Source organism: Zosterops lateralis (genome assembly GCF_965231275.1).
Source record: "Zosterops lateralis genome assembly, chromosome: 4".
Taxonomy (NCBI): domain Eukaryota; kingdom Metazoa; phylum Chordata; class Aves; order Passeriformes; family Zosteropidae; genus Zosterops; species Zosterops lateralis.
The window spans coordinates 39,536,631-39,549,625 of record NC_139765.1 but is presented as its reverse complement, the minus strand read 5'-3'; the positions used below and the strand labels follow the sequence as shown (position 1 = coordinate 39,549,625).

General features: G+C 41.7%; 1 protein-coding gene across 1 annotated transcript; it reads right to left on the bottom strand.

Annotated features, from left to right (window-relative positions):
* Positions 1–253: 253 nt before the first annotated feature.
* Positions 254–2,330, bottom strand: IL22 (interleukin 22; the record flags this gene model as incomplete). Its single annotated transcript, XM_083858803.1, has 5 exons — positions 254–367; positions 764–829; positions 1,052–1,195; positions 1,292–1,357; positions 2,136–2,330. 5 exons carry the CDS (start codon positions 2,328–2,330, stop codon positions 254–256), a joined length of 585 nt encoding a protein of 194 aa, XP_083714929.1.
* Between the last annotated feature and the right edge of the window lie 10,665 nt (positions 2,331–12,995).

Sequence of the window (12,995 nt, the reverse complement as noted above, 5' to 3'; positions counted from 1 at the left end):
GAAGATAAGGAGGACAGAAGAGTGTTTTTGTAAATAACTAATGCCCTGTGTTGCAATCAAGAGGCAATGTCCTGGAGTTTTCTTTTCAAAGAAGACAGCAATATGCATCCTGTCTCTGCCCACTTAGTTTGCTAGTTTTGACAAATGAAAAATAAACTGCATCTGAGGGGAATGGACATAGTTGCAGCTAATCAATTTGAGTTATAACAAGAGATCTGCAGAGACATCTCTTCAAGCCTGATCCAGAATTTTTTCAGTTTTTCTTCTTGCTACCTCCTTTCTTTGGGGCATCAGTACAGGCATTTTCCATGTAGTCAAACAGTAAATCCAGTTCTCCAATGGCTTTAGTCTTTCCATTTTCTCCCAACTAGAAAAAAGCAGAATGCAAATCTTAGCAACTAGTTATTTTTCAGAAAATTGAAATTAAGATTGTTACAGAAGCTAAATAAATAATTTATTTTCCTAATTCTCTTACACAATTCTGTCATTATGTCGTAAGACATAAAGTAGTTAATTCAAATCTAGACTAGCTTATAAGTTTCCTGCAACCTAACTTTTGAAGGTTTAAATTACCATAACATGTGCAGAGAGCTAACAGGACAAGTGAGGGAGGGATGAAAAAATATCATTAATCCCCTATTTAATGTCCTTGTAGGCTTCAAGTCCTAAATAATCTCAAGTTTGTTTCATATTAGGTCAGCTTAATACAACTAAATGACTGGGGTTTGAAACTGCTTTTTCTAAATATTTGGGAAAAATGTACCTGTTCCATTTTGTTCTTCATTTGTTCCAGGTTCTTTTCAATGTGTTCTTTCTTTCCTGAGAGTTGCTAAAAGAAAGAAAACATCCAGACATAAGATGGACAGCTATATGCAATGATGTATTTTGTGTGGTTTTTTTTTTCTTTTTCACACCTTTCTATTAACTCTGACTTTCATATCTTTGATCTGAGGTTTCCTTTCATATCACTGCCTTTTGCCACTGCTTGTAGCATTCTGAGATTTAGGGGCAGCAATGGGAGTCGGAGGGAAAGAAATCCAGTGTTACTCACACAACTGCTCAGCTCCGAGGTCAGGGATGCCAAGAACTGTGCCACCTCCTCAACATAGGGGTATTGGTTCTTGGCTTCAGTGAGGAGAACATCTTTTACTACAAACTCCACAACCCTCTTCATTAGGTAGCAGCGGTTGTTCTCCTATGAATGAAAGTAAGAGGTCATGTTAAATCAAGGCAAGAGATCACTAAGTGCTGCAGAGGGATGCAAAGAGCAGACTCCTCATGTAAGGCTTACCCTGATGTTAACAAAGAGCTGCTGCCCAATCAATCTGTTGTCTGTGTCCTTGTCTGAGGCACTGGCCTGAGAGGAAAAAAGGAAGTGTCAGGTGGTGATGGGAACCTTACTTAAAAATTAATAATAAACTCAAAAGTTTTCATCAGCAATGGAAGTGCAGGTGAAATGAGGGAATGGACACCACAGTCTGTTACAGGTAGATAAGCTTAGACATCGTGTCTGTTTCTGCCCTCAGCTGGGTGAGATTCAAGTATTGCAGGAAAATAAATAAGCTGAAGTCTGAATTCGTGTCCCCCACTTAAAAGTGAGAAGTCATCGTGGTTATGGTGACTAAACCAGATGCTGCAGGTGGCCGACCTCACAGTGGCCCACAGTGCTGCTGGGAGGTGCTCGGTGGTGTGCACCCAGGGAGATCCACCCATGGCAAAAGCAGCCAAGAAACCTGCCCAAGCAGAGCACTGTAAGACAGCTTGGCTTGGCTGCAACTGGAGTGATGGACAGATCTAGCTCCAAATGGACTGAGCAAACTGAGAAATTTAATGTCATATTTCACAATTTCCCACTTTGGCAGCAGCTGCTTGAAAAGAAGAAGCTGTGCTGTTCTAGGGGCTGCCTTTCCCTTGGAGAGCAGCAGGAGGAGAGGCAGCAGCTTCCCCTGGCTACACAGCCAGCAGGCAATAGACCTGCTCCACATCCCCAAACTCTGCCTTAACTGCAAATGCAGTTTTTCTTTTCTGGAGAAAGGCAGGGGAAAGAGGGAGGAATGTCAAAGGCTAGAAGTAACGGCACCAACAGAGGAGTAGGTCCTCAGATCCCACCATGAAGAACATATGGATAACTGTACCATTTTAGCCAAGGTGTAGGTGCGATTCCGGATGTAGGGCTGCTGGAAATTGATCTTCCTGAGCCTGCAGGCATGATGGGCAGCAGAAGTCCCTTTCAGAGGCAGAGGGCTGGTAAGAAGAAGGGGGAGACAGCAACAGCAGCAGAAGAAAACCCATCCTGGGAAGCTCCTGGACAAGGTCTGCAGGGAGGCCATGGCTCACGGTCTGGAATCGTCCGTCCCAGCAGGCTGCAGATTCAGGGCTCAGCACTGATGTGAGAGAAGCCAGCGTTAGCACCAAGGAGAGCGGATGAAGCAAAGTGAGAGCAGCACAAAGGCTGCAAGCCTTACCTTTGCTGTGATTCTTGGTGTGCTCTGCAGGAGGTGAGCTGCACCTTATATAGGGCCACCAATATCTCTCTCAGCTGTTTTTTTTTGGGTACTGGTGGTGAAATAAAAATGACATCAGCAAGTCTCTTACTTTCCAGTATCCTCTTCTGAGAACTACCTAACCACTTCAAAACCCACAAATACAACTTCAAGGCCATCATAATCTTTAGTTTCCTAAAAAAAGAAACCCCAAATATTAATGTGGGGCAAAGCAGGGGCTTTTACCAGGGTAGGAATCCTGAATTCTTTTTGCATAAAAATGTTTGAGAAATTCATGAGTTTGTGCCTCCTGTCCCAATTATAACAACAGTTTGATGACAGAAAGCCATCAAATCTTCTGTGGTACAAGACTGGTTTCACTGCTGCTTACTGGTGCACACAACTGATCAGAGACTGTATCAGAACCAAAGCACTGACCACCTGTGGCTCCTGAAAATACCCTTTCCCACACAGTGGCCCACTGGAGTCACTGGCCATCTGAACATCACTGTGCAATCTTTTCTGAGTTGACACTGTGTAGGACCAACACTGCATTTATCACATGTCTGATTTCCAAATTCCCTTTTTCAAAAATTTTATCTATATTTACGGCTGTAATCAGGTATAATGACCAGAGTTGTGGTGGTGTACTTATCCAGGTGATTTCCATGTTCCTTAAGTTCTTCTGCTAACATGAAGGCAGTGCTGCACCTTCAGTCTGAAATACCATTCAGTGTTCCAAACAGGAACCTGTATTCTTTAGACAGTAATTTGCGACTGTAGACAGTAATGCATGAGAACACAGAACTGGTATAAATGTAAAATGGTTTTCTAATACCCACAAGGTACACAGATGACAAACAGGAGAAAACAGATCTGGAAAACCAAGGCTTCAGCACTGCCTCTGAGAGTGGATATCTGAGAGCTCTGAGGGTGGGCATCCATCTGGCTGGGCTCCATTCTTTGTGGCTCGGATTCTCAGGACAAGTGCCATTCTCAACCTAACCTCATGGCCTGAGATGCCCAGATCTTCTTCTTACACCTGAAAGGAAGCAGTTAAAAGCTGACTGGAATGAGGCTTATTCTTTAGCCTTCTCTGATGCATCTGCAGCATGAATTTATTCCTCCATGTCTCAGTCCTGTTTCAGTTGTCCTTAGACACCTCCTACATCAGGTCTGCATAGATCTGTGCCCTAGAGCCATCATCACTGCCTCCTTTTCCACGCCCCTGTCAGGTACCCATTCCCATGACCCACCTCCAACAGCATCTTGACTGCAGCAGGCAGCAGAAAGTGAGTCTGGACCCAGGGGGTCAACAGTCTAGTTCACATACGAATGTGCCACAAGGCTATTCAAGAATACATTTCTAAACTCTTTTCCACATATATTTCAAGCTAGTAGTTCCAGGGGGGTACAGGTTAATGAGAAGATGAAAGGCTGAGTTTTACTTAACCAGAAGACAGACATTAAAGACCAAACTGGGAGAATCCTGATGGATAGGCTGCTTGGAAGTATTGACCCTCCCTGAAATGTATTTCCACTAACTCCTCCTCCCCAGGTGTTAAATACAGTCTGACAACCAAAGTCTGCTTCTAACTGAGGTTTCTCCACCACCTCATGCGTCAGAACGGAAGTCCTATACTCAGAACAGGAGCTGTGGACAGGCATTCAGATTCCCTGTCCTCTTGTCCTTCTGGCAAATGTTACCTCTCCATCACTTTGGTCACTCACTTATCAGACATAGATCCAGCCTGCCTGACCCCTTTTTGTGACTCCAATCCCATGGAAAGGGTGCATGACCTAAGTAGGTGTTATGCCACACACATCAATTCAAACCACTGTGAGGAGCACACTTCATCCCTTATCCTGATGAATATTTAAACCGAATCAGGCAGATTAATGAGGAATTAGATGCTGAATCTTTCTTATTTCCCTTTTTATGCAGTAATTACAAGACCTCTTCTGTTTTCCTGCTCTTTTATTTGAAACCATCCATGGGGACATACCTATTTTCATGGAAAACTTTAAGTTAGCCTTCCATCTGTACTGTTAGCGGTCTCAGCCATGCTACTTTTTGGTTGTGCCATCATGTCCTCCTTCTGAGGCTGTTTCAGTTGTTTAGTTTACCTTGCTATTTTCCAGACGATGAGATGCTGGACTACATATTTCAAGTTCATTAATTCATGTTTTGCAAATTATGTTTTTATGACATTCCTATAGCTTTTGTATTATTTACCCTTTTGTGAGCAGCTGTGAGTTACAACTATCTTTCATCCCTCTAGCTTACTCTGAGTATGGTCCAGCCCAAAAGCAAATGGCCAAGGTGTTACCAGACACTAACGCGAGCAGACTTTACAGTTCCCGTATTCATCAGATCATTCCTGGCCTCTTCCCAGGACTCTTGGTCCTGGATGTACCACGGAGCTATGGTGTAGCCACAGTCATGGCTGCAGTGATTCCTTGTAAGGTGTCAATAGAATTTCCTTGGAAGTGGAGATATGCCTCCCATTCCCAGGGTCTTGTATTTCTGTTATGAGATTGCATTGAACAAAGAACTAGTCTCAGTTACCACCACTTTTCAGTGGCTCACACACCCCAGATGGGAGATACATGTCCAGTGATACATCCCATGGAAAGATGGGGCTAGAAACTGCTAGAGCTGGATCTTACTCCAGTCCCCATCTGAAATCCAGAGAGAGACTTCTTTTTTATATATTTGAGGTGGAAATACAATAGACCTTTGAAAACAATGTCTTGGTCCAGCACTGAGGGAGAACCTCAGGGAAATTTCTTGGTTAGATTCCCCTTCCCAAATGGGCTACCCTGGACTGCATGGCAGGAGAGATCAGTGGAAGGAAAGCTGTCTTTCATTTAAAATGTAGTACTCTGCATGAAACCATCACTGGAGGGTCTTGCTTTGTGGAGAAAGAGTAAACTGGACAAAATTCATCTGAAGAATGAGGGGGAAGTAATTTCCCTTTCTTATTTCATTATTTTTTAAAAGGTTTAATGATATTTTTAATGTTTTATGGCTAGTAGCACTGCTCAAAATACAAAATTCTTACAAGAAAATATATCTTCTCTGCTTTCATTTTAATTAAAAACTACCGAAGACCTTTAATCTTCTATAAAGTACTCTCTGTATTTCTTTTTCAAGTAAAATTAATCAAGGAAATTATTTTGAAATTGTTCATGGGTCACTTCTCCCTGCTACTGTCCCAAGAGTTAAGTTCTATCCTATCACTTAACTCACCTCTTAACTTTTGAAGTCTAATTACATGGAACTTCCCTAATTCATTAAGAAACCATAGTGGTAAATATTCTCGACAATGACTTCTTGACCCATTTTGAAGACAGAGGATTTTTTGAGGAGGACTGGAACTCCGCATCACATCTGCTTCTAAAGCCACAGATACTTCCTTCTGACTTTGAATGAGGTCACAGGTGAGTAACCACTACTATACTTTGATGTTCCGCCACTGTGTATCAGCAGCAACATACTAGTATGGAGGAATTTTCTTGGGCTTTAGTACATTTTCAATGTACTAAAGTACATTTGTACTTTATGTACATTTTAGTACATTTCAAAGCCAGCATTATACTGCATTATTGGAAATGTCAGGACTGGCCACTGGGCTAGAAATATTGTCAAGAGTTGGCATGTGAAAAAATGAGCCTTTGTATTGTGTATTGTGCTCTTGGATCTTTTATTTGGAAATGAGATTCTCTCCCCTTAAACATTTGTATGAATGGGATATAGGTCATGTAACACCTAAAACTGAATACTCAGTCTCAGGTTTCAGGTCACACTCATCTCATTTTGCTCCAGCTCATTTGTGAAGCAGTCAGCAGTCAGGTCCGTTTTATCTCAGTACTTTCCTGCTTTTGTCCCGATTTTCAAATTTCCAAAGATTAAAGTAGACTATAAAATTGTTTCAGCTCAAGCTCCAGTAAAATCTTATTTTAGTCAGCTCTCTGGCCAGCAATGAGTAGCAACCTCAGTAATGGAAATTGATTCTTCTCTACAAAACTTGAAAACAAGCTTTTCTGTAATCCAGACATTCCTTATGGAAACATCCTAGTATACAGGCAAATGTCTTCTGGGCACAATCATTAGGAATGGCAGAAGGGATTCAGTTTCTACAAAGGAAATGGTACCAATACAGAGACTGGGAAAGGATATGTAACATTTGACCAGTACATTTTTGCTTAGTTTTTCGGAGGTTTTTTGTTGTTTTGTTGTTTGTTTTTTTTCTCTGTGCGTGTGTGAGATAGGTTTAATGTTAGGTAAGAAATTGTGAGTATTTTAAAGAAGAGTGAACAGCCTTAATGAAATTGCTAAGCCTGGGAATATTAGGTGATTGAAAAAGACTATGGAGACAGTTCTCAGCACAGGCACTGCTGACTCAGGGGTTTTGAGCGATTTCCTACCTTCTCTGGCTGTAACATTTTTGTAACACAGAGTAACACATTTCCTCTGACACTAACACTTCGGCTTTTATATCTGATATTTCATCAAAGATCTTTGTCTCTGATCTTCACTTGGTTTTGTTACATAATTTTTGGGTCTCCTAACTCTAAGATGCTTTATCATAAAGCTGGTATTTCGTATCATAAAATATCCAAGAGGAACTCATTGTCTCAGTTTTAAATTACATTCTGGGACAAAAAAAAAAAAATCAAAACCAACAAAACAACAACCACAGACACACACAAAAAGGCACCAACAACATTCTGTTTTAAATAACTTTATTCTCACAAACATTTATATACTGGAGATACATTGAAACAACACTATACTGCTGCTACCCATGTTCTTAATTTATTAATACCATGTAATTACCATGACCATTGAGGTAGTAACTTCTACTGCAGTCCCAAAAGGATTAACTAATTAATACAAAAACAAAAAAAGCAAAAACATGGGTCAATGTAACTGCAATAGATGTTAGTCCACCGGGTTTGCTTCTTCAGAAAGCTCCTGCCAACATCAGTAAAACATAAACAGAAGTTTTAATAAGACTTAACAATAGCAATCAACACTCAGTTGACTCAGAGAGAAAAAAGGTAAATTGAGATCATGTTCGTGCACACAGCCTCATAGCACCAAAGGCACCACTATTAACCCTCCCACCAGACAGCAACTCTTTTAATTCCGTATATAAAGTCATGTACATATTACAAGACTCTGCCACTTTATATAGTGACCTACATGTATCCAACTATGGCTTGTGAACAGTCAGACCAGGTGAACTGAAACTTCTGAGTTTCCTGTTAATGTGTCGTGCGGTTGCACAGCCATGACTCAGTAACATGATGAAGTGGAATTAATTACATAGTGTAGCTCAAAGAAAATCATTCTAAATGGGAACAGAATTTTGCAAACTGGCTTATAATTCAAAATTCAGTAATAAACAGTTACTCAAGTTAAGAAATAGCCCCAGCACCTTGGTTCACTAGCAGTTTCATCATGAAACAGAGTAATTATATGAAGCCATTTTGAAGCGAAGCAACATTATTTAAAGCGAAGTACTTGTGTCCAGACACTGCCCACATACCAGCACTTCCACTGAGACCCTGAGCTCAGCATCTCCTGAGAGTGAGCCCCTGGCAGCTCAGTTATTCACTGTAACAGAGCTGTTAGAGAAGGTGACAGCTCTCATGTCGCTATCAGCAGCTTTCCTAACTTGTCCTGGGATGTGTCCATCCCTAGAAAGCCATCAGCTCCTGCCCCAGCCCTTCCCCAGACCAGAGTTATGCTATTGCCAATCTCCCAAGAGAGTTCTCTGAGTCAATGAGTTTCCTCTTGGAGTAGAACTACTGTCAAGAATGTGAGATTTATGGGGACAGAAAAAATAGCTACAGCATAGGAATAATGATGCTGTTTTCCTGAGTTCTCTTTTTTTAGCCATGCGTCACATAAGCTAAAATACACAAGCAGGCTGAAACCAGCTTCTCACTGGAAACACAAATAAGCATTCCTCACGAGAGCACCATTCTGGGAACTCACAGGCCCACTCTAGCTGGGGGAGCACTGAGTCTCAGCAGGTTTCCCCAGTGCACACAGACAACTCTGCAGACCTGGGCACCCAGTTCTCCACAACAGGGTGCATCTGCAGACTAAGTTTATGTGTCACAACAACCCAGTAACCAGAGAGGGACCTAGAAAGGGAGAAATCCAAAAGTACATGGATCCTGCCAGGCATTCCTATTCTAATTCACATCCTAAAGCAGGTGCTTTGGAGACATCCCAGCACATGACAGTATTACACAAAGACACCTTGAGTTCTAAAAAAATACGATACACGTATATATACATATACACACGCAGTTGTGATTTAATTGCAGCCAGAACTAAGCCTCACTCAGACACTCACTCACTCACTTCCCACTAGAAACAGGCACAGAAGCCAATGGAGAAGATAATCAGAAGAGTAAAAGTAAGAAAACCTGTGGGTTGAGACAAAGACAGTTTAATACATAAAGCAAAATCCACACACAAGCAAAGCAAAATGAGGAATTCATTCACCAGTTCCCATGGGCAGGCAGGTGTTCAGCCCCAGGAAAGCAGGGCTCCATCATTCATGATGGTTGATGGTTACCTGGGAAGAAAAACACCATCACTCAGAATGTCTCTCCACTTCCTTCTTCTTCCCCAGCTTTATATGCTGAGCATAACACCACATGGTGTGGGATACCCCCTGGGTCAGTTGGTGACAGGTCTCCTGGCTGTGCCCCCTCCCAACTTATCGTGTAGCCCCAGCTTACATGTTGAATGAGTAGGGTGAGGAACAGAAAAGGTCTTGACCCTTTGCCCAGCAATGAAGAAAACACATTTGTATTATCAGCATTCTTTTCAGTACAATTTCAAAACAGAGCCTTGTACTAGCTACTATAGAAAAAAATAACTCTGTTCCAGCACACACACACTATATATATAAACATACATACACAGCCACTATCTACGTACATCAGATTTAAACACAGTTAAAAGGAAAATCTCTGAGGTCCACTAGAAACCTTTACAGGTTTACCTTAGCATAAGGTTACCCGGAATAAATGGAAGTCAGTCACATTTACAAAGCTGGCATGCTTTACCAGAAAACATTACCATGACCTCTGAAGAAAGTGGGGAGTAAGGAGCTTGAGTTGTCCTCTGCCCCCTCTCCTGAAGAACCACCTACACTAAGCAGGATCTGGCTGAACCACTCAACTGTCCCTGCAAACAGCAAGCTCTTTGAAAATGAGTGCTCTTGCTCTTACACATTTAACAGAGCCACATGAATACAACAAGCAATCCAACAGAAGCTGTGAAAGCTGTATGTAAACCAGGCCTCATCTGCTTCCCCAAAGGACAGACAGCCTTCACACCCATGTCATGCAGTTCTCAGTCCTCCACCCTTACATGACACCACACTGGATCAACCAGCAAGCACCATCCTTCAGTTTCCCAGGCACACTACGTTTGTCATGCCAAGTTCAGGCTTCCTCAGTCACTCCATGGGCTTCTCTAGGACACAGCCTGCAAAAGAGAAACCTCACAAGGTCAGCTCACATTCCACACAGATGAACTGTAGGAAATACCAGTATATTTAGGAAGTTCATTCTACATGGAACATTTCTACATGGAACTCTAGATGTCCTTCTTTGTCAAAATAGAAAAATTGAATCAAAAAGCAAGCCACAACTTGGATTTCCACAAAACTGGAGTTCTCTTGTTACCTACCATCCACTGCCTGCTCTTCAGGTTTTGCTTTTGGTGCGATCACTGCTATTGTGATTAACACTTTCCCACTGGGTTCCAGTGCACAGAAAATCAAAGAAATCACTGCACACCTAAAAGTTAAATACAGCTCCACCATGCTATTCTCTCTTCCCCAGGCTCTGGTCTGCAAAGATCTGAATATCTGCTAGAACCAGAACATTAATTTTAGGCCACTTACAACTAAAATTATTGTTGGGCTTGTTCTCTTTATCACAGAATTGTTTGCATCTAGGTAATGAAACCATTTTTCTTCAGGCTACAGTAAAAATCGGTCAACAAGGTCACAGCAAAACTCCCACTTGGATCAAATGGTGATGGGGCTCTTTGCTGACAAATTTTACCATATGGTTAAGAATTGCTGTGACACCAGAACCATAGGTGTCAGCTCAGCCTTGCAGAACAGGAAGATGGAATCAATCAATATGGCATCATGCAAATAAACACATACTAAATTGTTCAAAGCAGCTGAGCGTCCTACCCGACCTTCAAGTACTACAGATCTGCTCATTGAGTATTATGGATTTGGAAATCCTTTTTCCTTTCACTGTTATCTGCCAGAGAGCGATGACACCAAAATCAGATAAGGCCAATGTGTTAGTACCCAGGCTCCAAGAATTTCTGAGTGAAGGAGAAAGCTGGTGGCTGGTTAGTAATTTCATTTCCTCTCACATTACTGCTTACACACTGGGTTTTGGGCTGTGGCCCTTGGGTGCAGAGGGAACTCCAGCTACTTGCAAGACATTGGTGAAGCCAAATCTGTTTTCAGAAGGTTGTTACTCACCACATGGGAATTCATCAACAATTCAGTAGATGTGGATCCAAAAAGGCTGAAAATCTGTATTCAACATACTCGGTGATTAAAGTATCACTAGAAGACTACTTACTGAGTGGCTTTGTGACTTAATTCAGACTGTATATGCAAAACCAGACAGAGAATCACAGAGTAAGCTGAGCTGGGAGGAACCCTCAAGGATCATCAAGTCCAACTCCTGGCCCCGCACAGGACCATCCCCAAGAGTCACACCATGTGCCTGAGAGCAGTGTCCAAACTCCTCTTGAACTGTCAGGCTGGTGCTGTGACCACTTCCCTGGGGAGCCTGGTCCAGTGCCCAACCACCCTTGGATGAAGAACCTTTTTCTAATACCCAACCTAAACCCCCTCTGACACAACCTTAGGCCATTCCCTCGGGTCCTGCGAGTGGACACCACACTGTACAGATCAATGTGGGTCCCTCCTCCTCCCCTCACAAGGAAGTTGCAGACTGCAATGAGGTCTTCCCTCACCTCCCTCAACCAGCTGGTGACAAGTTGGGAACAGCAGCTAAAGACATTGAACACTTACTGACTGGGTCAATTATTAATGTGCTGGTTTTGTAAATCTTGACCTTAAGTTGACAAGCTCATGAAGTTGTTTATTACTGAGATACATCTCCTGTTGGCAACGGCCTTCCTCCTTATTTATCTACTTGGTCTCTCCACTTTCAAAGTTTCTAAAGTTTCCTTGACAGAAAACAATACATATTCAGTGCGCACCACACACTTGTAATTATTAATAAAGGGTGCACTTTTGAACATTTTTTCCATGTTCAGCTTGCTTGAAAACACAAGAGGAAATACGTTTGAAGGCTGGTCTGAAATATTTAGAAAAACCAAAATCCCTCTTGAACAACAAAGAATAGCAGAGAACAGGCATAAAGAATTTTACACCTGCCTTGAAGACTACAGAACACACTTCAGAAGCTTTGCACTAGTGTAACTCAAAACCAGGTATTTTGTCTACACTTTCCTTTTAAAGCTTCTGTCCAAAAGTAAATTAAATTTGAACATTTCAGGCAAATATTAAAAGTTGTTCAGATGGGAAATAATGTCCAGTGATGTGTGAGACACTATGAACTTCCATTCTAATATCTCAATTTGTGTGTACCTCTAAGAAACAATGTCTCCTTCCTTTACCATACCTACTCTCTCCCTGGCAGAAATCAATATACATCTACCATATGCACACATCTAACAATCTCAGAGGTACCAAAGATGTACCAAGCTCACCTGTATCAGTACAGACAACACTATAAGCAAATCTGGTACATATGGTGTTATATCTATGACTTACAGGCCTCAAAATCAGACCTGCACAAAAACTCTTGACAGAGCTGTCAGCCAGGAAACCCAGGCAAACAGAGAAAAACAAAAAGGACACAGCTCATAAAAGTTAATTCATAGGTGTCACAGAGAAATAATGGATGATGAGAGCTCTTGGCCAGGAAAACAAGGAGAATATGCTGATATGAATAATGTACACAGCAAAATTAATGCAGCTACATCACAGTAACATACCATCCTGAACAAAAATACTTCCCCTTTTAGCCATTAAGTTTTCCACTACAAAACTATCACTTTAGAGGAAAAATGGAAATTTTCATTTTCAAACACCCTTGCATATTTTCCCTTTCAGTAGAAATTTCATGACCAATTATAACTTACACATTAAGTGCACACCACAGAACAATCCCAGAAGCCCTTGAGATAAAATAAAATACCTTGATTTGTTTCAAACAACTCCACTAGTAGGAAGCTAATGCAATTTCTGCAAGAAAGGAATGCCCTTTTCTAACATCATCAGTACTGGACAGCACTAATTCACTGACCATTTAAATCATTTTTTGGGGACTGACCCTTTGGGCATTGGAGCCTTTCCAGCCTGTGTAGCACCCATCTGCTTCGAGTCACCATTTAAAATATCTGTAGTC